The 18640-nt window shown below is 42.6% G+C and overlaps 2 protein-coding genes across 7 annotated transcripts; both read right to left on the bottom strand.

The window, feature by feature from the left end:
- Positions 1-807: 807 nt before the first annotated feature.
- tnnt1 (troponin T type 1 (skeletal, slow)) lies at positions 808-11972 on the bottom strand. 3 transcript variants are annotated; one of them, XM_061750344.1, is made up of 13 exons: positions 11838-11972; positions 6617-6701; positions 6516-6532; positions 5288-5404; positions 4877-4898; positions 3999-4059; positions 3742-3858; positions 2919-2996; positions 2544-2657; positions 2336-2445; positions 1682-1772; positions 1121-1161; positions 808-1034 (listed from the first exon to the last, which is right to left on the bottom strand). In XM_061750344.1, the coding sequence occupies exons 2-13, from the start codon at positions 6640-6642 to the stop codon at positions 989-991; spliced, it is 840 nt and encodes a 279-aa protein (XP_061606328.1). In that variant the 5' UTR covers positions 6643-6701; positions 11838-11972; the 3' UTR covers positions 808-988. The 3 variants fall into 3 exon arrangements, with proteins under 3 accessions (XP_061606328.1, XP_061606327.1, XP_061606326.1); XM_061750343.1 differs by lacking the exon at positions 11838-11972 and adding an exon at positions 8218-8341 and having other exon boundaries at positions 6617-6644; XM_061750342.1 differs by lacking the exon at positions 11838-11972 and adding an exon at positions 8218-8331.
- Positions 11330-18401, bottom strand: pih1d1 (PIH1 domain containing 1). 4 transcript variants are annotated; one of them, XM_061750340.1, is made up of 12 exons: positions 18258-18366; positions 17099-17165; positions 16409-16503; positions 16265-16322; positions 15997-16185; positions 15209-15270; positions 14261-14342; positions 14082-14178; positions 13961-13987; positions 13623-13815; positions 13121-13264; positions 11330-12016 (listed from the first exon to the last, which is right to left on the bottom strand). In XM_061750340.1, exons 3-12 carry the CDS (start codon positions 16487-16489, stop codon positions 11981-11983), a joined length of 969 nt encoding a protein of 322 aa, XP_061606324.1. In that variant the 5' UTR covers positions 16490-16503; positions 17099-17165; positions 18258-18366; the 3' UTR covers positions 11330-11980. The 4 variants fall into 4 exon arrangements, with proteins under 4 accessions (XP_061606324.1, XP_061606321.1, XP_061606323.1 ...); XM_061750337.1 differs by lacking the exon at positions 17099-17165 and having other exon boundaries at positions 18258-18401; XM_061750339.1 differs by lacking the exon at positions 17099-17165 and having other exon boundaries at positions 13737-13815; positions 18258-18400.
- Positions 18402-18640: the final 239 nt, after the last annotated feature.

Here is an 18640-nt window from a genome sequence, read left to right as displayed (position 1 = left end):
TCGTCTCACGCACGCACGCATGTGAGGCGGGAATTAGAAAGGGTGCATTGACCAGCCTCTTTAAACGCAACGCGTATGCTTTGGCATACTGCAATATGGATAGATATACAATATTAAAATGTTACTTAATCATTGCCTGGACAGTTGATTTGTTTTTTTTTTTAAAAGGCAACCAATTGTAAGTCAACCAGCATTACAGAACAATGTTTTACTTTGGAGATTTGGCTGCATTTTTTACGTTTTAACAGTTGAAAAATGTTGACAAATATTGCCTGTCCAGGCATTAAAGGCTTTATAACAGAGCCAGTTTGACTCCGGAACAGCTTAATAAGATTGGCGGAAAATGTGGACACGGAACAAATCAAGTTGAAGGTTCCGCTGGGTGGTTTTTGTGTTTGTGCTGGATCTGTTGTTTCACTGCCCCACGTGCAAACTCACTACTGAACTGAAACGCCTTGAACGCCGGAACCTCGGTCAAAGGGCAAGCGGTGCGTCGAGGCCTTCTCCCCCTGGCCGAAACACCTTCACAAGCAAACACCGAGACATTCCGTTCATTTCTTTCCGACACTCTATCATCTTCACTGTGTCTCGGCTGCCCGCTTTAGAGGAAACGTCCGAGGGTCGGGGGGGGGCATTCGTTCCAAATGAAGAGAAGTCATCAAATGGAATACGTGATATTGCTTGAAATACCTTATTGAAACAGTCACGCTACCATTACCATTACGGGGGGCACGCAAAGCTCAGTGTTAGTAGAAATCAAAACAATACCTGCTTTGTGGAGGGAAAAACCAAAAAGATGCCCACTCGCAGAGATCACGTCGTTTTATGATAATACGTTGTCAATAAACAATCGCTCTCACGCAGAGAAAAGCCACACAGCTGCGGCAGGTTGAAGAATGCTGTCCTTCCTCTCCTTCCTCCCTTCCTCCCTTCCTCTCCACAATGCAAATACTTCGGTTTGGATGAATGCTTCTTCCTTTCGCGCTTTTTACTTCCAGCGACCGCCCACTTTCCCTTTGCCGGGCCCCTTTTTACTGGAACGCACAAAGAACATTTTGAAGTAGACAAATGCCCAGACATAACTTTCTTTTGTAAAAACAAACAAACAAACAGTACTCACAATTTCTGAGCGTGTTGAATTCTGTTAAGCAGCACAATAATCTGCAAAAAGTAGAGAAAAAAAACCAAAACGTTCTAATCACAACAAATGGAAAAACAATGATGAGGTTGATTCAATGAGTTTTCACCATGGGCCATATATTTGATGCGGGGTGGGGGTGTATGGTTAAATGCGCCACTAGAAAAGAACCAAATCGCCAGAGGGAGCAGAAAAGTAGAAACATCTCAATGCAATGAATTGCCATTGTCAAGTCGGCGTTCACTTTCGCTTTGCCTTTGGCTGTCATGGCAACGAAAGCCATCGACTCAGCATCGGAATCGCGGTGGGATGAAGTGGATGCGGAGTCTTCTGTAATTCTTTATTCTTTGTGTATTTTGGACCAGACCTTTTTCTCAAGACACCCGGGAGCGCTGAGAAATTGCGAAATAGTTGCACGTCTCCTTTACAGCCGTCACTTCATGTTTCAAGTGCATCCCGTGAAAGTCGCCCCTTTACGGCCCACCCATAATAAGAATGGGCCAATATTGAGGTCCGCGAAAAACATTTCAATGTCCCGCTCACCTCGTATTTCTGGTGCTTCATATGCTCCATGTAGTCGAATTTGTCCGACTCCAGCTGGTGGATCCAGTTCCACAACTCCTGGGCTCGTTGTCTTTTTGGGGGCACATGAAGAGAAAAAGCGTTTTAGGTCCCGGAAGGAAAAGACGCACGCGTGCGCCGCGATCCCTTGGTGACGGTGCTCGGATCTCCCACGATTCACGTCATATTTCCGAACACGTTCCTTTCTATCCCTACTCACGTATGCTTAAACCTACAAATCTATTCCAAAAAAAAGCAGGAATAATAATTTCGTTGTGTCGTTTCAAAGGAATCCAGAATGTGAACGGAACAAAGAAGATTTTCAGCCGGCAGCACTGACGAGGGATTGATGTGGCGGTCGCCAACTCGATCCTGTGAAATAGGAGCTCTGTTGTAACGGTTGTTACTTGCTGTATGTGTCCAGCATAAAAAGAAATACAGCCTGGCTCACAGTCTGCAGTTCTGGGTTTGAGTCTCGGCTCGGACCCTTCCGTGTGACGTTTGCTTGGGTTTCCTCCCACGTTTAAAAAAACCATGCGCGTAAGGTTCATGGTCCGTGTGCACGGATGCTCGTTCGTCTGTCGCACCCTGCGATCGGCCGGCGAATGATAAATCGAGTCCGCGGAGATGAATCACCTGAGGGAGTCCTCCCTCATGCTTTCGATGCCAAGCGGCTGACGCCTGTCGGCCAGAGTCTTCTTCTTGACTTCTCTGCCGGTCATGCGCTTGCCCTTCCTCGACTCGGCCTAGACCAGACACACACACACACACACACACACACACACACAGCCCAGTGTCGGTGTCTGCATCCTTCTTTCCTTCTCATCGCCGGCAGTAACACGACCTTGGCCAGGAAGCCTCCAAAGTTGGCCCCCATGCCAGATAGCACTTTCTTCTTCTTGGCTTCATCCTCAGCCTTCTTCTTGGCCTCCTCCTCCTCTTTCCTCTGACGCTCCTCCTGGCAGATAAAAAGATGTCCCGTCATCTTCTATTCACCCCGATAATCTAAAGCCAATACAGTTGGGCGCATCATTTATTTAGAAACAAACAGATGCCCACTTCTAAACAATGTAAGACGGTATTACATATGTGAGGTGAAGTGAAAGCACTTTGAACAGGTTTTGACCTCATTTGTGTCATTTGAGCAAAACATTTTTTCCCCACAAAAAAACAGGACAGAGTATCCTTTTCACCGCATAATTGTGCGCGTGTACGTTACCGCAATCCTGTTTTGTCTGTCCTTCTCCTTCTCTGCTCGGACTCTTTGGATTTCTGCCCGCTCTGACCGACGGCGTTCCTGACGCAAGGGGGGGGGGGGGGGAAATCACAGTTTAAATGTTATTAATATCCAAGGCATCATACCAGTATGTGTCTTCTTCCAGGAGAGCAATAAGAAGGACTTTTCATTGAAAGTGTAACCCTGAAAACACACACACACACACACACACACGCACACGCAGAGCGTCCCAAAAGTAACCACCCACACACTTGATTTCGATTCCGTTTCAGGTATTATTTGGGCAAACGTGAAGCCGTCGTCATTTGACAGCTTAGTTAGGCTTTGCGCTTTTGTGAGCTTGGCTTTCCCTTGTTTGTCAACTGGAATTGCAAAATTGTCACTCAGAGTTTGAGATGCTCTCCGGCCGCCGCGCGCTCCAATTTACGTCTCAGGTTGTCGAGCATCAGAATCTTCTGCTTGAAGCCTTCAAACAACCCTAAAAGGGTTCGGCTAAAGCTTTATCGCTCTCCGACTCATCCTCTGAATGGAGCTTTTGTTGGATGTTGATGTTGCGTTTCAGTGCAGCCCCCCTCCCCCTCCCCAGACGGGCCACGCGGCTTTGCACGAATGCCTGCTCTAGCAGTTCGTTTTTTTTTCGTCAGGAGCGGTCGTAGCGGCCTGAACACGGCCTGTTTGGAGACAATTTCGCAATGCGAGCAACGGGCACAGGAACGACCCGGTTACGACAAGTACCGGGCCAAAGGCGTCAAATGACGTCGTTGGTGCGTTCGATAAAAGCGAGCCATCCATCGGTGTCACTTACAATTCTGTCCTTGAGCCCAATCAGCTCCTCTTCATCCTTCGTCCTCTGTTCAAAGTGAACGTCAATCAGTGTGTGCAGCTCCAGCATGTCTTTCTCCATTCGCTTTCTGTGGATGTCCTGGTGGAACAAATGGCCTCAGAGTTACTTCCGTTGTTACTTCCGTTGTTACATAGAAATGGAAATGAATGAATTGGGCCGGTTGCGCTCGTTTCTGACTTTTCCCTTCCAGTCCTGATGCAAAATAAAAGTCTTCTTACATCAAAATCAACTCTGTCTCCTTCAGGAATCTTGGGTGGCGCAATTTGAGGGACCATCGGTCTGAAGGAGAGGAGAAAACACAAAAACTTCAACGGGCTGTAAGAAATCATGCTTTTTGCTGTTGTGTTGCTTCTGCCATTGTTGCAAATACAATAAGACTTGGGAAACGGACTTATACGGAACGTAAAGTCTTATTGTGCGCACTGTATACGCGTAGAAACTCACGCCGGTCACCGGGATGGCTTCGATGATGGCAAGGTCATGAAAGAACTGTTTGAGCTCATTTTCTTTTCTTTTGTACTTTTGTAAATTTGACAGCACCGAAAGTCTTTTGGATAGCTGAAACCTTGGCGCAAAGATGTCGGTCATTCGGAGCGAGTGGGATTCGGACTCAAGCGGGCCTCTCACGAGGTTTCGCCTGTCGGAAATGGGATTAGCCAGCATTTGTCCGCCTTGGAAGATAAAAGCAGGACCGAGTCGCGCGACACCCGAGACTCACTTTTACGGCGCTGTTGTATTGAAAACACTGTCGCCCCCTGACAATTCATTTTGGATGCTGATGTTTTCATTTTTATCTGATTGTGTGTTGCTGTAAGAGAGCACACACAATTGCAGCAAAACCCACTTCATTGGGTTGCATGTAAAAGGCAAGCAGAATAAATGGCTCCCGTATGGATCCGATGCGGAGCAAAAGAGGCCACGAAAAGGATTTTGTGGCCGGTCTAATAATATTTATACACGTTATAATGGCACCAAGGGAATTATTAGCTCCCTATCGCAATCAAAGGTAAAATGTCAAAATGGGTTCTATTTTTTGGTGTAGTTTTCCCGCTGCAGTAAAACAGAGAAAAAGAGAAAGCTCAAAAAGCAGACTTGCCTCGGTTTGGGACGTTCCTCCTCTGTTGAAAAAAAAAAAAAAGGAGGGAGGGAGGGGCATCAGAAATATAGTGACAAGATGATCAATATGAAGAAATTGAAAATGTGAACGAAAGCAATACTACTGTTAATGTATAGACTAGACCAGACTAGAATAGAACTTTATTGTCACTGAACAATGAAAATCAGCTCGGCATCTCACAATTTGCAGTATTGAGGTAAAAAAAAAAAATAATCATTGCCCCTAAATACAATAGAATTTTCCAAAAAGAGTCACATATTGTAAATAATGACTCAAGTACCGCCACTGGAAAATTCTACTTAAGTAGAGTACGAAAGTATTCGTATGTTGTTATGTCCCATCACTTCGATACAGTGTATGTTTTGACAACACGCGACGGCCTAGCATGACCTGCTTCATCCTCGTACACCGGCTGCTCTTCTTCATGATGCTCCTCATATTCCTCCTCCTCCTCCTCCTCTTCCTCCTCTTGCTGCTGTAGCTCCTCCTCCTCCTCCTCTTCTACCTCTGGCCAGGAAAGACACAGATTTAGGGCTCTCACTAGCAAATACATTCTTCCATCCATTAATCTGAAAATAAAATATTTTGGATTCAAGGTTATTGCAAATTCCTTTTTCCCAATGACTCTTTACTAACAGACTGTTCTTGGTTTTTTGGGTATTTTTCAATGATAAAACAAAGCAAAGCGCAGCAGATTTATTTCTATAGCACATTTCAAACACAAGGTAACTCAATGTGCTTTACAACATTAAAAGCATAAAAAACAACCATTTTCTGAACCGCTTATAAGGCAAAGATAAAAATAAAAATGCAATGAAAACAACGTACAGTGCAAGAAAGATCGTTTCGAAGTGGAAATGCTCTAAAGTATTTCATGTATTTAGGACCTAAACCATTTCGTGATTTATTGACCATCAGCAGAACTTGAATAATATGTTCTGACCTCTTTTCTTCTGGCCGCAGCATTCTGAATGAGCTGCAACTGTTTAATGCTCTTTTGGGGGAGTCCAGTCAGAAGACCATTACAATAGTCAAGTCTACTTGAGATAAAAACATGGACGAGCTTCTCCTGGTCTGGATATGTTCTTCAGATGGTAAAAGGCAGTTTTACTAATTGATTTGATATAACTGTTGAAAGTCAGGTCGGAATCTATCAGTACACCGAAGTTAGTTAATGTCTCTAAACTAAATCAATTATTTAATTAGTTGTCGATTAATTGGATGATCGATTATTTGTCAATTAATCGATCAATTGCAACTGCCCTACACACACTGTATATAACTGGTCCAGACCACGAATAGCAAAACTCTGTGGATCATTATAATGTAATTGGATTGAAAAAAATATATATATATTTTTTAAACACCCCCCCCCCCCCCCCCCCCCCAAAAAAATCTTGAATAACGACAGATAAATCCCCAACAAGTGTTTTTGAGGTTGGTTCCCTTCAAAAAAAAGAACAAAAATCAATAGAAAAAAATGAATTTAAAAAAACAACAAGCTGCGAATAGGTGAATTTGCGGAGGCCAAATGGTGCCTATGCAGGGGTCCAATGTACATACTTGATCAATTCTGATGTGTTTTGGTGTTTAAAAGAACAGCTCCTCTGCACCTTACCCTCCTCTGCCTGGTCTCTAGACAAAGAACAGAGAAAACAAGATATTGTACAATCATCGCTGTTATTGCTTATCCGAAAGAGAAAGTGACTGGATACTCACTCGTATTCCTCTTCGATATCAGACATGGCTGAAAGAAACACACGAGACGACGGATGACGACTCAGGGCACTAAAGAGACACGTTTCTGCAAAAAGATGCCAATAAGAGGAAAAGAACAATATACATCCATATCGGTCACAAGTGTGCTGAAGATGATTTTCGGGCACGAGACGGCGTACACCCTGGACTGGATGCCAGCCACTTGCAAATTGCATATAGAAAGTACAGCGACAAAATGCACTTTTTTTTTTTTTTTGGGCTTTTTTTTAAATACATATTTCTGAAAGTAATTACAAGCACTGTATTTGCACTGTGACTTACAATTCATTTTTGCGTCATTATTCCATTTGATTTCCATCTGTTTAAAGGTTAATTCTATTGTATTAGACATATTTCAGCTATGTGAACAACTACAGTACCGAGAGCCCAAATGCTGCAATGGATTTTTAAAAAACCTGCTCAGATGCTTGGATCTGTCCAAAGTTGAATTCTATATAAAGATTTGCCAAAGGTCCATGTCAGCAATCCAAAAACGTGTTTTTTTTCTAAATGTCATTGTACTGGTGTTAAGTGTAATCCCGGATCTTTTGTTCCTGCACATCTTTACTAGAAGTATGTGTCACATCACATAAATCACTTTAAATACACAGCGAGATAACAAATGGCGAGACGATTCTGGCTATAAATCGTGTGCCCGAGCTGCCGTAGCCGTGACATAAAACAAAAGCAGAGACACAGAAGGTGTGCGCTGACACCGTCCTGGCAAAGGATGCTGGGAGATTGATGGAAGAACAGCAGGTGAGAATGTCACAAAGGTTAAAAAAAGAGAGCTAGGGTTTCTCTGCCATTGTTTCCAGCATTGCTCACGCATTTTCCTGAAAAATGGATGAGCTTGAATCGATTGATTTGCAATCGTGTCAAAAGAAGGTGAGCTGAGAGATGCGGCGTTCAGCACTTTTGTCAGCATAAACCATCAATGTCAGACGCTGTCTGTACAGCGGGAGCGGTGGGCTTGATAAACCGGGAGGATTTAGGCAGCCAGCGTCAGCTTCAAAAAGCGTCGGCCTTAGGTGGGGTCATTTGAGTCAAGGACGGTCGCTGTGTGTGTTTTAAGGTTGCCCACAATTGAAATGGAAACATTTCAAGGTCACACAAATTCCATCCCAGTACTGCTCGCAGCGCATAACTGGCACAACTGCATGCTGTTGCTATAAGATCCTGACGTGCATTCATCATCCTCAAAGAATTCCTCGGCAGCACCGTGGTCAAGTGGTGACGTTAGGAGGAGAATGGGGGAGAGAAGGAACAATATACAAAAGTCACCCCTGTTCAAATGTCAGATTTTCGGAAAAGAAATGAGATGAAGATGAATCATTTCAAAACGACACATTCTACCTTAGTGATACATTTAGGTATGCGGCAAACATCTACGATTTGATTTCCTGAGCGTGAAGCCTTCAAATATCCTCACTGTACGAGACACATTAGGCACACTTCAAACACATAAACAGCTCGATGATAAAGAAATGACTTTTTCTTTCTCCTATGTAAATAGGTTATCCGAGAAAAAAACCCAAAACCAAAGAGTACGACAAACCGACCTGTGTACGGTGTGGGATCAGTTGACACACACAAGCAGGAGTGTGACTGTCGTGCTAAGAAGGGGAGTTTTATAGCAAGGGGGAAACAATGTGTGCGTGCTCTTGCCATGAGTAGGTGGACATGCATTCAATGAGTATGATGCACTGTTTGAATATCCAGTTCAAAAATAGCTGCACGGACGACAGCCACGGGGCGGATTAGGCGGCCGCGAGATGAGGGCCCCGTGGGATTAAGGGGAACGGCGCGGGGCTGACCTCACAGGACAAATGGAGTGCTCGTGGCACCGGACAGGTGGAGCGGGAATGACTCAATGAAAGCGAGAGAGAGAGAGAGAGAGAGAGAGAGAGAGAGAGAGGGGGCAAAGATGGCAGAAGCGGCATCAGTGCTATTTATACATATGGTTCACGCACATATGGTTCATATGGCCTCTCTTAATGCTACAATTTAGAAATAGAATGTCGCTCCGTCCGTAGCCAGTACACGCACAGGCCGAACTGTTAACTGAGAAAAAAAAGGTGGTTTTCTTTGGCGAGCGGTCTAGTTTCTGCTTCGCGGAGGATGGCTGCCGTTCGTCACAAGGTGAGGGAGTGTGTGGAAGCAATACGAACCGGCATCTCGTCCTCATGCGGGTCAACTCAACCACCTGGTCACACACAATTTGCTAGCCTGCGCTACTTAACTACATTATTCATCTTTCCGCAGCTCACTTCCTCTTGTGCTCATCAATTTACAAACCAAAGCAGAATTTATAATAGACCGTGTATCATTTTTTGATCAGGAGAAAACAATGTTGTTGTTGTTGTTGTTGTTTTTCTCAGGTGGTAAAGCTGCCCATTCTTCTTGACAAAACACCTCCAGGTCCTGTGACTTCTTGGGAAGTCTTCCATGTTTGACATCTGGACGAAATTGTGGTCAGGGGACTGAGACGGCCTCTCCAGTTCTACTGTTGCCACTGCCTCATGCTTTGGGTCATTGACATGTTGGAAAGTCCAAGTGTGTTAGCTGATGAATGCTAATTGTCCTTCAATACTTTCTGATCGAATGCTGCATTTACCTTGTCCTCAATTTTCTGTTGTAGCTCACACCCTCAAAATATCACAAAAAGTGTATCAAGCCTACTTTTGCTTCTGCCGCCCCAAACGTAGTGTTTACTTTTGATCGGGCCCATTTGGGTGATTGGAGTTGCCATTATGATTTTAAAAGGGCGCACGCACACACACACACTCTCTACTTTGTCAAAACACTGTCGACTTGCTACTTTAGTCGCCCTTTGCAGATGATGACATGACGAAAAGCCTGAATAGAAAGAGGGCAAGTTTACCGCGAATGAGAGCTTGATTAAGATAAAAAAAAGAAGGACAACAGCCGCATGGAAGAACGACGACGGCAAAAGACTCGGACAAGGAAGATATTCCCAATCCGCGGCCTTATCTAAGAGAATTGTTGGATGTTGCTGAATGGTGTCTTGTGCCAGCCTAAAGAACAAGCTTGTGGCATTCCAAACTTTATCCGTCTAATCTGCAAACATACAGGAAAGGTGCATTCTTCCAGTTGTCAACATGACTTCATTTTGCTTCTTTGTTACTTGGCTCGCAATGTTAGCAATCTCTCTCTCTCTCCTTCTCTCTCTATAGCTTACATTGAAAAGTTCAAATCGTTTTGCCGAAACCTTTACGAGTGGCAATATTTCAACCCGTTTTCCTCCTTTAGCGTTCCTTTCGCATTATGTGACAGTAGATAAAAGCCGAAGCCTAGCTAATTCACATGAATCCGTCCCATCACAACATTCGTTAGTAAGGCTCAAATGAATTATCGTAGCCACAAGTAGGCTTAATTCCAAATGAACATCACAATGTGTTACATTGCATCATAATCCGCAAATGTTTGAGTTGAGCTCCGAATAAGTTAGCACCCGCAACTGAGCCAAGAAGGTTTAAGGACGGGACAATGTGCGGAACCGTTGCTGGGTCTGCTCTACTGCGTGTTTCGGCCTGCGCCGATGCATAAAGATGTGTGGGAGATATAAGAACGATCGCAAAAGGTCACTTGCCGAGACTATGCTAGCTTGTTTGTTACTGGACTTAAGAGGTCTAGAATAAACAAATGAGTGCATTTTATTTTGTAAAAGATAACAGGCAAGGTTCAAGAGCAAATTGCATGCTGTTGACATGACATCAATGTTGTTATAATCATGAGGAGACCAATAATCAATACAAATGTAAAGGAAAATAGGAACATGAAAGAATCTCATTTTGGTTCCATTTCGGTTTTCCATCATCATGTTTGCCCGAGGGTTATTAAGTAAAATAATACAAAAACTAAGCTTATGTATATCACCAAAAAAAAAAAAAATAATAATAATAATATATATATCCTGATTGCATTGCAGCGCCAACTCCAATGTTTGGTAAAATTGTCATTTAATCACATTGTTGTTTCTTTTGCGGGTTCATGTGAATATACATCCACATTATGTCCACTTGTACCATCTGGTGAGATGTGCGATGTTGCCTTTGCAAAACTAATAATGCAGATTTTTGATTGACAATGTCAGAGAGGTATTCATTTAATAAATAAATACATTTTTTACTACTGTGGTTATATTGGGTGGTGGTGTAAAACTGTACTGTGTTTTATCTCCATTAGGTACATGATTGCCAAAAATATTGACTAATAACTTTTAGTGTGATGTACTGTAGTTGTCACAAGATTTTGTTCAATTAATAGTGTAATTAAAAAGCAAACATTATCTTTGTAAAACCAGAACATAGCACTTTTATTGTGCGAGTGGTCAAGACGTTGTGGCTGTGGTAGTCCCACACGTAATTAGAACAATGAAATATCCATAACAATAACTTGACTCGAGCTCAATGGTGCCAAACTCAAGGCCCGGGGGCCACATCCGAACATTGATGACGCGCTGAGCGAAAGCATACAAACAATGTGGTTGTGAGAAAAATGATGCTCTCGCTCATTGTAACTGAAGACTTGAAAGCAGCGATTCTCAACCATTTTGGGTAGGTTGTGAACAGCTCGTCAGAAAATTGGAGAGATTCCAACCTTTTGAGCTTACAGATGAGCTTACGGAAGAATGTGGTCCAAGAAAGCACGCAAACTTAGTGTAGTATTTATTGTTTTCCTTGGAGTCTTTTACAGCTCTCGCCTAGAAATGTTTTTCATACAAATATTTAGGACAATTATGACTTTGCTACTGTGTGAGCATTGGTTAGTGAAAGACTGGCGCTTTCCGACTTGCGCACAAATTGTGGTCATGTCGCTGCCATAAGAGCACTGAAATATTACTAACGTGCATAGCAACACGGACTCGCCTTTTATTTGGAAAATAACATTAGTTTGACAAGGTAGCCGTCAGAAATGCTCTTACTTGGGGTGCAAATGCAACTTCAACCGGCATTCCAACAACTTCTTACATAAGACGGACGGTTAAGGTTATTTTGATGTTAGAATTTCTAACAAAAAAAAAAAAAAAAAGAGTACAGTGCCAAGATATTCATGTTTGTGCATGCAGTTGTCACGTTCATCCTCCGTTAAATAAGGTTCTCTGAAAGGTCTGTTTCAAAATACGACAGTGTCCGCATTTTCGTCATTCTTCACTTACGCAAAGTGGGTCGCCCACTTGGCAATAATGGGAAAATGTGGATCCCAGGGTGAGTGACAACAGGCCTCGAGAGTCACTTCATTCCGGAAAGTGGAGCGTAACCACGATTTGCGCGGCATCTTGAGAAATAATCGGAGGTTGTTTCAAGATGACACCACAGGCATCGTGATTGTGAGGATCTGAGACACGCAAGGAACAAGAGCAAATGAACAATGACATTTCAGTGTGTATTCTATCACATTTGAAATCAAAGACAACAGCTGCTACCAATATGCTTGACACACCGTGGTGGGTTTTTTAGCGTCATGAGTGTCAAAACCATGATCCAAAGCCATACCGCAACATTACATGTATCCTTTCACTGTCACAACATTTTTTTCTGAAATCCTCTGCATTTGATCGTTATTCATTTCAGCTAGTAATGTGTATTGATTTGTCCAGTATATAAAAATGTCAGTGGGCACACACACACACACACACACACTGACGCAGTTTGATTTACAATTAGGATTTATAACAAATCCCGAGAATCTATCTCAGTTGGAAGTTACAGAAAAATGGTCCAGCAAATGTCAAGTCAAATAGTGTTTGATATATTGTGTTGCATGCAGGAAATGTTAGAGCAGAGGTGGGCGAAGTATGGCCCGCAGGTCTCACACAGCTCGCTACGTTCTTTAATGCAGCCCCCCCCCCCCCGAGCGTTTACATCATCAAGAGACCTGCAATATTATATATATATTCATGTTTTATTCATTAAAAATGATCTCATTCAATAATCATTCAATGGATTTATCATAAAAATGAAACAAAACTAGTGAATTTTCGTATTGTATTAAATAATAGTTACTTTTTTATGATTAATGAAATAGAACAAACGAGAAGAGAATGAAGTACTGTGAAATGATCTTTTTGATAGTTGACCTTTTTCCAATCGTTTTTAACGACCCCATTTACAAGCGACCTGACCCATCTGTTCCTTTCAAAAAAATCCAATGTGGCCCTCGAGCACAAAAGTTGGCCCATCCCTGGCTTATCTTCTACTATCACAGACGGTGACTTCTTTTTAAACTTGTACGACAGTTAAGAATGTAAAATGTTCCTTGACAGTTGGAATGGTGTCAAAGTAACAACGTTTGTATGTTTGATTTTTGCAAACAGGATATACTGGTTGCATCTCCATGCAAAACACATGATCCCAAACACAAGTGTGTAACCCGTCCTTCTGAATCAATGATTCGTGGACATTTTGTAGTTTTTTTGCCCTGGAGTTTCGCTGCCTGTACCTGAGTGCTGCTGTTGTATTGCGCCACACTCGTCTCCTGATCAACGAGGAAGGGATGGAAGATGTCGAGACAATAAAGCGAGGGCCGGGCTGTCAACACGAGGCGATCCTCACCAATGTCGAGGACCAGCGAGCATGACGAAACCTGCGCAAGCCACAGCGATGAGTTGCAGCCAGACGAGCGCGGCCCTCCCGCTAACACCGACGAGCGAGTGTGTTGAATTTGTATCAAGTCGCAACTTGTAAAAAGTAGTACAAATCATGAAATAAAACAAGTTGCTTTAATCGACTGATGTTGTTATTAATGTTGCTACTTGGCACGTTTTCGTGGTGAAGGGGCAGGATTGAAATAAGTTTGAACTTCCCACTCATTTTTAGATGGGCAGTACACAGTGCCTAGGATATATATATTGTATATTTGCCTTTTTTGTTCCGCATTTGAAAATAAAGTTGAATCAATTCAATATTGGATAGTTAAACATTTTGAAAACGTGCGTATTTGCCTTCAAGATGAGAATCTGATGAGAATGAACCGAGGGGCTGCGGGAGCGACCGGATCTGTAAATGAGATTCAGCGGTGTGTCTGTCGTTTGTGTTTTGGAGCGTGCGTCTCTCACCACACCAGGCAACTTTATTTCTGCAATGAGGTACTGGGCGACACCAGAAGGGGGCTCCACATACAAGGTCAACTCTGGTCTGAGGAAATGAAATCATAAGATGAGGATGGTTAACAGAATTAAGAGGGGTGAACACTCAGGGGTAAACAAGCCAAGGGATGAAAGGAAAACTGAAAGAGTGATAAACTATATTAGTTCATGACCATTTCTGAAAATGATGTGACCTTTTTGCCTCTGAAGTGGAGATGTCCCTATAAAAGACCAAATCACAAAACCAGTTGGTATAAAATCCCCGGCTCAGGGCGTAAAGCGAATGCATCTTTTGGAGCGTTTTGCATCACCTACCGAGGTCGCAGCTCTTGAATAACCGGCTTGCTTTTTGTGCGAATGTTCTGCTCACTGACTGACCCCAAGAACTTCCTGTTCTTCAGCACCTTCCATTCTGGGAAAAGAGGAAAACCCACAAGCTGAACAACAATTTGGACTAGCAAAATGAGGAAAAGGTTTTCCACAGGCACACTTACCTCTACTAAGCTCCATGTTGTATTTGTTCTCTAAACCTTCCAAAGACACCATGATAACAAACTGCTGGAACAAGGGTTCCTTCTACAAGACACATGTAGCTAAATATGGATCATGTGTACCATAGAAACATTCACAAGACACATTTTTAGGCACAACTATACAGTATATTAGCCAATAGAATCAGTCAGAGAATTGAACAAAAAACTATGACGGTCAATTGTAGTTTGCAGTGATCTGCACCGCATCATACAGAGCACAATATTTTCTACTTATATTGTACAGTTGAAATAACTTTTATTGGCTTGTGGAAGTGTACCTATTAGTGTAAACAATGTTTTGGATCTCTATATTTGATCTGTTTTATCACCCTTTCACATTTATGTCTTGTATCTTACGAATCGCGTTCATCCATCCATCCATTTTCTAGCGCGTATCCGAGGTCGGGTCGCGGGGGCAGTAGCTTTAGCAGGGACGCCCAGACTCCACCCCTCTCCCCAGCCACTTCATTCAGCTCTTCCGGGGGGGATCCCGAGGCGTTCCCGGGCCAGCCGAAGGACGTAGTCTCTCCGGCGTGTCCCGGGTCGTCCCCGGGGTCTCCTGCCGGCGGGACGCGCCCGGAACACCTCACCGGGGAGGCGTCCGAATCAGATGCCCCGACCACCTCATCTGGCTCCTCCCGGATGACCGAGCTTCTCACCCGTTCTCTAAGGGAGAGCCCGGACACCCTGCGGAGGAAACTCATTTGGGCCGCTCGTATCCGGGATCTCGACCCGCAGCCCGTGACCATAGGTGAGGGGAGGAACGTAGAATCTCATTCATCCCACAAATTCTGACTATATATAATTTCACTGTGTATCTTTTCTAATTCATGTCAAAACAACTGTACTTCTAACCAGGCACATGAGGAAATGATTGTTCATATGAAGAAAAAAAAGCAACCAACATACCTGACACTTCTGGAAAAACTCCTGGTTGATGACCACGTCATATGCTGTGCAACCCTGAGAATCTGACACAAATTGCACATTTAGGCCATACTTAGCAAGAATATAGTATGATTATGATTTCATTTGTAAAAAAGGAGACGTAGTATAACAATACAAACAGTGGGAACGCAAAATAATGGATTTCACCGTTACAATGGATAACAGTGAGATAACGTGGTTGACAAGTGTGTTCACCCTCTATACACGAGAATGTGCTTGTTTTCGCAATGAACCAATCACATTCAAACATTCAAATTGATGTTAGGACAGAACTGACCCACGTGCCTCTGATTAACCCTAAATCAAGTTTAAATGTTCCGGTTTGCTTACCTGACATTTCTTTGCTTTGTAGCAGAAGCTTGAATATTTTTGTGTTAACACTGACTGACTTTGGAACATTTGAGCTGAAGCAGAAGAGGAAAAAATGCTGCTGCCACCACCATTTTTTTTTTATTTTTGTTTTTATTACTCTAAGTGTGGTGTTCTTTTCGTGGCGAGCAATGTTGCGTTTGCACCAAACATATCTTTTAGAATTATGGTAGCAAAAAGTAAAACCAGCGTTTCATTGGACCATAACACATTTTTCCTCGTGCGTGTAATTCCTAATGCCGTATTTTGTTAAATTGTTCAATTGAAGCCAAAAGTCTATGCTTCAATGATAATTAGTTTTATTTAAAAGCCATTGTGGTGATTAAAAAAAGCCTTTTTTTTTTCTTCCATGATGCGTTCATAAAGTAAAGATGACTGACTGTTGTCCACTTCAATGTGCGGCTCCCCGAGGCTCATGGGAACTCGGTAGCCACTGGGATCTTCGGATTGCAGCAAGTCCAAAAGTTTCTCCCTGGAGATCTCCGGCGGAGACGGAAGCATGTTTGACTGACAGATGTTGACAAAGACCTTCTGCTTGCCCCGCTCTGACGTCGTCTTCACACATATTCCTGAGAGGACGCACACATTATTTTTTCATCGTCCTATACTTGCGCAATTGTATAGAATTTATGTTGTGAAACGACTCACCGGGTTGCGGTCGAATCACTTTGGAATCTGGATTTGCAGTCTGCATATTTCCTAATGTCTACATTTACAAATATAATCATCATTTGCAGACCCACGAGGAAATATACCACATTTAATGAATAAAAGGAATCCGTGTGAGATGACCTGTGACAGCAGCTGCTGATACAGGTCTTCTTGCTGCTCCAACTCCATCTCGGAGTTGAGGAGTGTCGAGTCAGTTGTCATCGTTTTAGGCTCAACTGAACCAAAGAGAGAACTTTTTTTTTTTTATTGCAAACATAGCTAGATAGCTAAACATCCTAAAATCAAGCCCTGGGACATGAAAGAAAACCCTTTTTTTTTTTTTTTTTTTTTTTACCAAACATGCCATATTAGATTTTTGGAAAATTATTGTTATTATTATTATATTCTTTTTAAAAAAAATCTAATGGGTAAAAGGGCAACTGTAATTGTTTAAGGATGAAAAAAACATCTTATGTATGTAGAAACAAATAGTGCCATTCGCTCTACAAGATGCTGTGTTCCAATTGTTCACTTGCACTTGCTCACCTAAATCAGTAAATGTTGCACCTTTTTTTCTTGCTAATATTAATTTTATTTTAAAAACATAACAATATTTAAATGTATGAATTGCAGTTCAGATCATTTTGCAGTATAGCAAAGACAAATGATCAACATTCTACAAAATAAGCAACAGCTGGTTTTAAGGTTTTCAGAAAATGTTTCCAAAACATGTTCCCAATATTTAGCAAGAAAAATCAGGTGTTCAATAAATAAACTAAACTAATAGATGTATTAATTACAATACAAACAATTTAACGTATATATTATCACCCCTGCAATTGGCAACCACTCCACTCGGCCAAAGTCATCGGGGATAATTTCCAGCTCACCTGAGAGTCTGAACAGGAAAAGCAGTAGAAGTGAATTTATTAATATTCTGTGTTCTATACACAACATTATTGATCCCTTTTAAGTGTTTTAGGAAAAATAGAGTCTTCAAAGAATATAAAATAATCATTTGCCTTAGAATGGCCGCACGGTGGGCGACTGGTTAGCACATCTGCCTCACAGTTCTGAGGACCCGGGTTCAAATCCGGCCTCGCCCGTGTGGAGTTTGCCATGTTCTCCCTTTGTCCGCGTGGGTTTTCTCTGGGTATTCCGGTTTCCTCCCACATCGCCAAAACACGCATGGTAGGTTCATTGAAGGCTCGAAATTGCCCGTAGGTGTGAATGTGAATGCGAATGGCTGGCGACCAGTTCAGGGTGTACCCCGCCTCTCGCCCGAATATAGCAACCCCGCGACCCTAGTGAACATAAGTGGTCTGGGAAATGAAGGAATGAATCTTGGAATGCCTTTCCCCTCAGCCAATTAGTGGAAAATCTGTTTTGTGTACTGGTTTCACGAAATCTCTCATTCAATGTAATTATTCATTATCCCTGCAGTGGGATAATGTGGACAACCGTGCACAGATGGAACATTCTGGAAGGAACATTCTGCTTCAGGTGTGTTGAACCTTTAAACTGCCCGAAGGATAAAAGTGAGGAGATACCCACATATTCACATTCAGATCGTTTGAGAGGCATCAAGGCCTACAATCGAATCAAATGTGCTGTATGATCGTCATCCAGGAAATTAGGAAAACAGGCTCCATCAGTTTGGGAAGAAGCAGCAGCTATTATTTGCACTTTGGAAGAGGATACATTCGCAGGCATGTTTTCTTTTTGTATCATAAGTACGGTATGCAGTTGCACGTGAACGTGAATTAAGTCTATTAAAACAATTTGAAATGTGTTAGACTGTTTATCTATTGTAAATGTGGTGTGGCTAAGCCTGCCTAGCAAAAAGCACGTTGCTACAACAGTTTGAAGACAGGAGACTTTAGCTAAGCATCACTGGCAGGACAATGGAACCAAGCAGCTCAGCCCTGACGTTACAACCCAGTAGTTCGTACTAAAGATTTCAATGCAATGACAACCGTGCTGTATTTACCTCTCTTCGACAAAAGTTGTTTGTTTACTAAGTCAGCGTTTTGTGGCACCGGAAGCTGTCGAGGGGAAGCGCGAGTGTTCATCTCGTCACACTTCCGAGGTGGAGCCTTCAGAATAAAAGCAATGAGTAAAACTAGTCCACTTGTGCTCAAGGGCTGCATTTGAGTGTTAAAACAGACAGGTGGGCCAGCTATTAGTAGGCTATCTGAATGCTCTTTCTCAGAATCAGCTTTCAGAGTGGGCCAATCAATATTAGCTGCATGTGTTAAAAAATAAAAAGTAAAAAATAAATACACTGCAATAGGAACGTTAACATTGTGAAAATAACAGGTGGCTTAAAATGCACTGTAACATTGTAGAACTGTATTGAAATGGCTGAATGTG

Source organism: Phyllopteryx taeniolatus, chromosome 16, assembly GCF_024500385.1.
Source record: "Phyllopteryx taeniolatus isolate TA_2022b chromosome 16, UOR_Ptae_1.2, whole genome shotgun sequence".
Taxonomy (NCBI): Eukaryota; Metazoa; Chordata; class Actinopteri; order Syngnathiformes; family Syngnathidae; genus Phyllopteryx; species Phyllopteryx taeniolatus.
The sequence above is the reverse complement of the archived record's forward strand: the minus strand, read 5'-3'. Positions and strand labels throughout refer to the sequence as shown.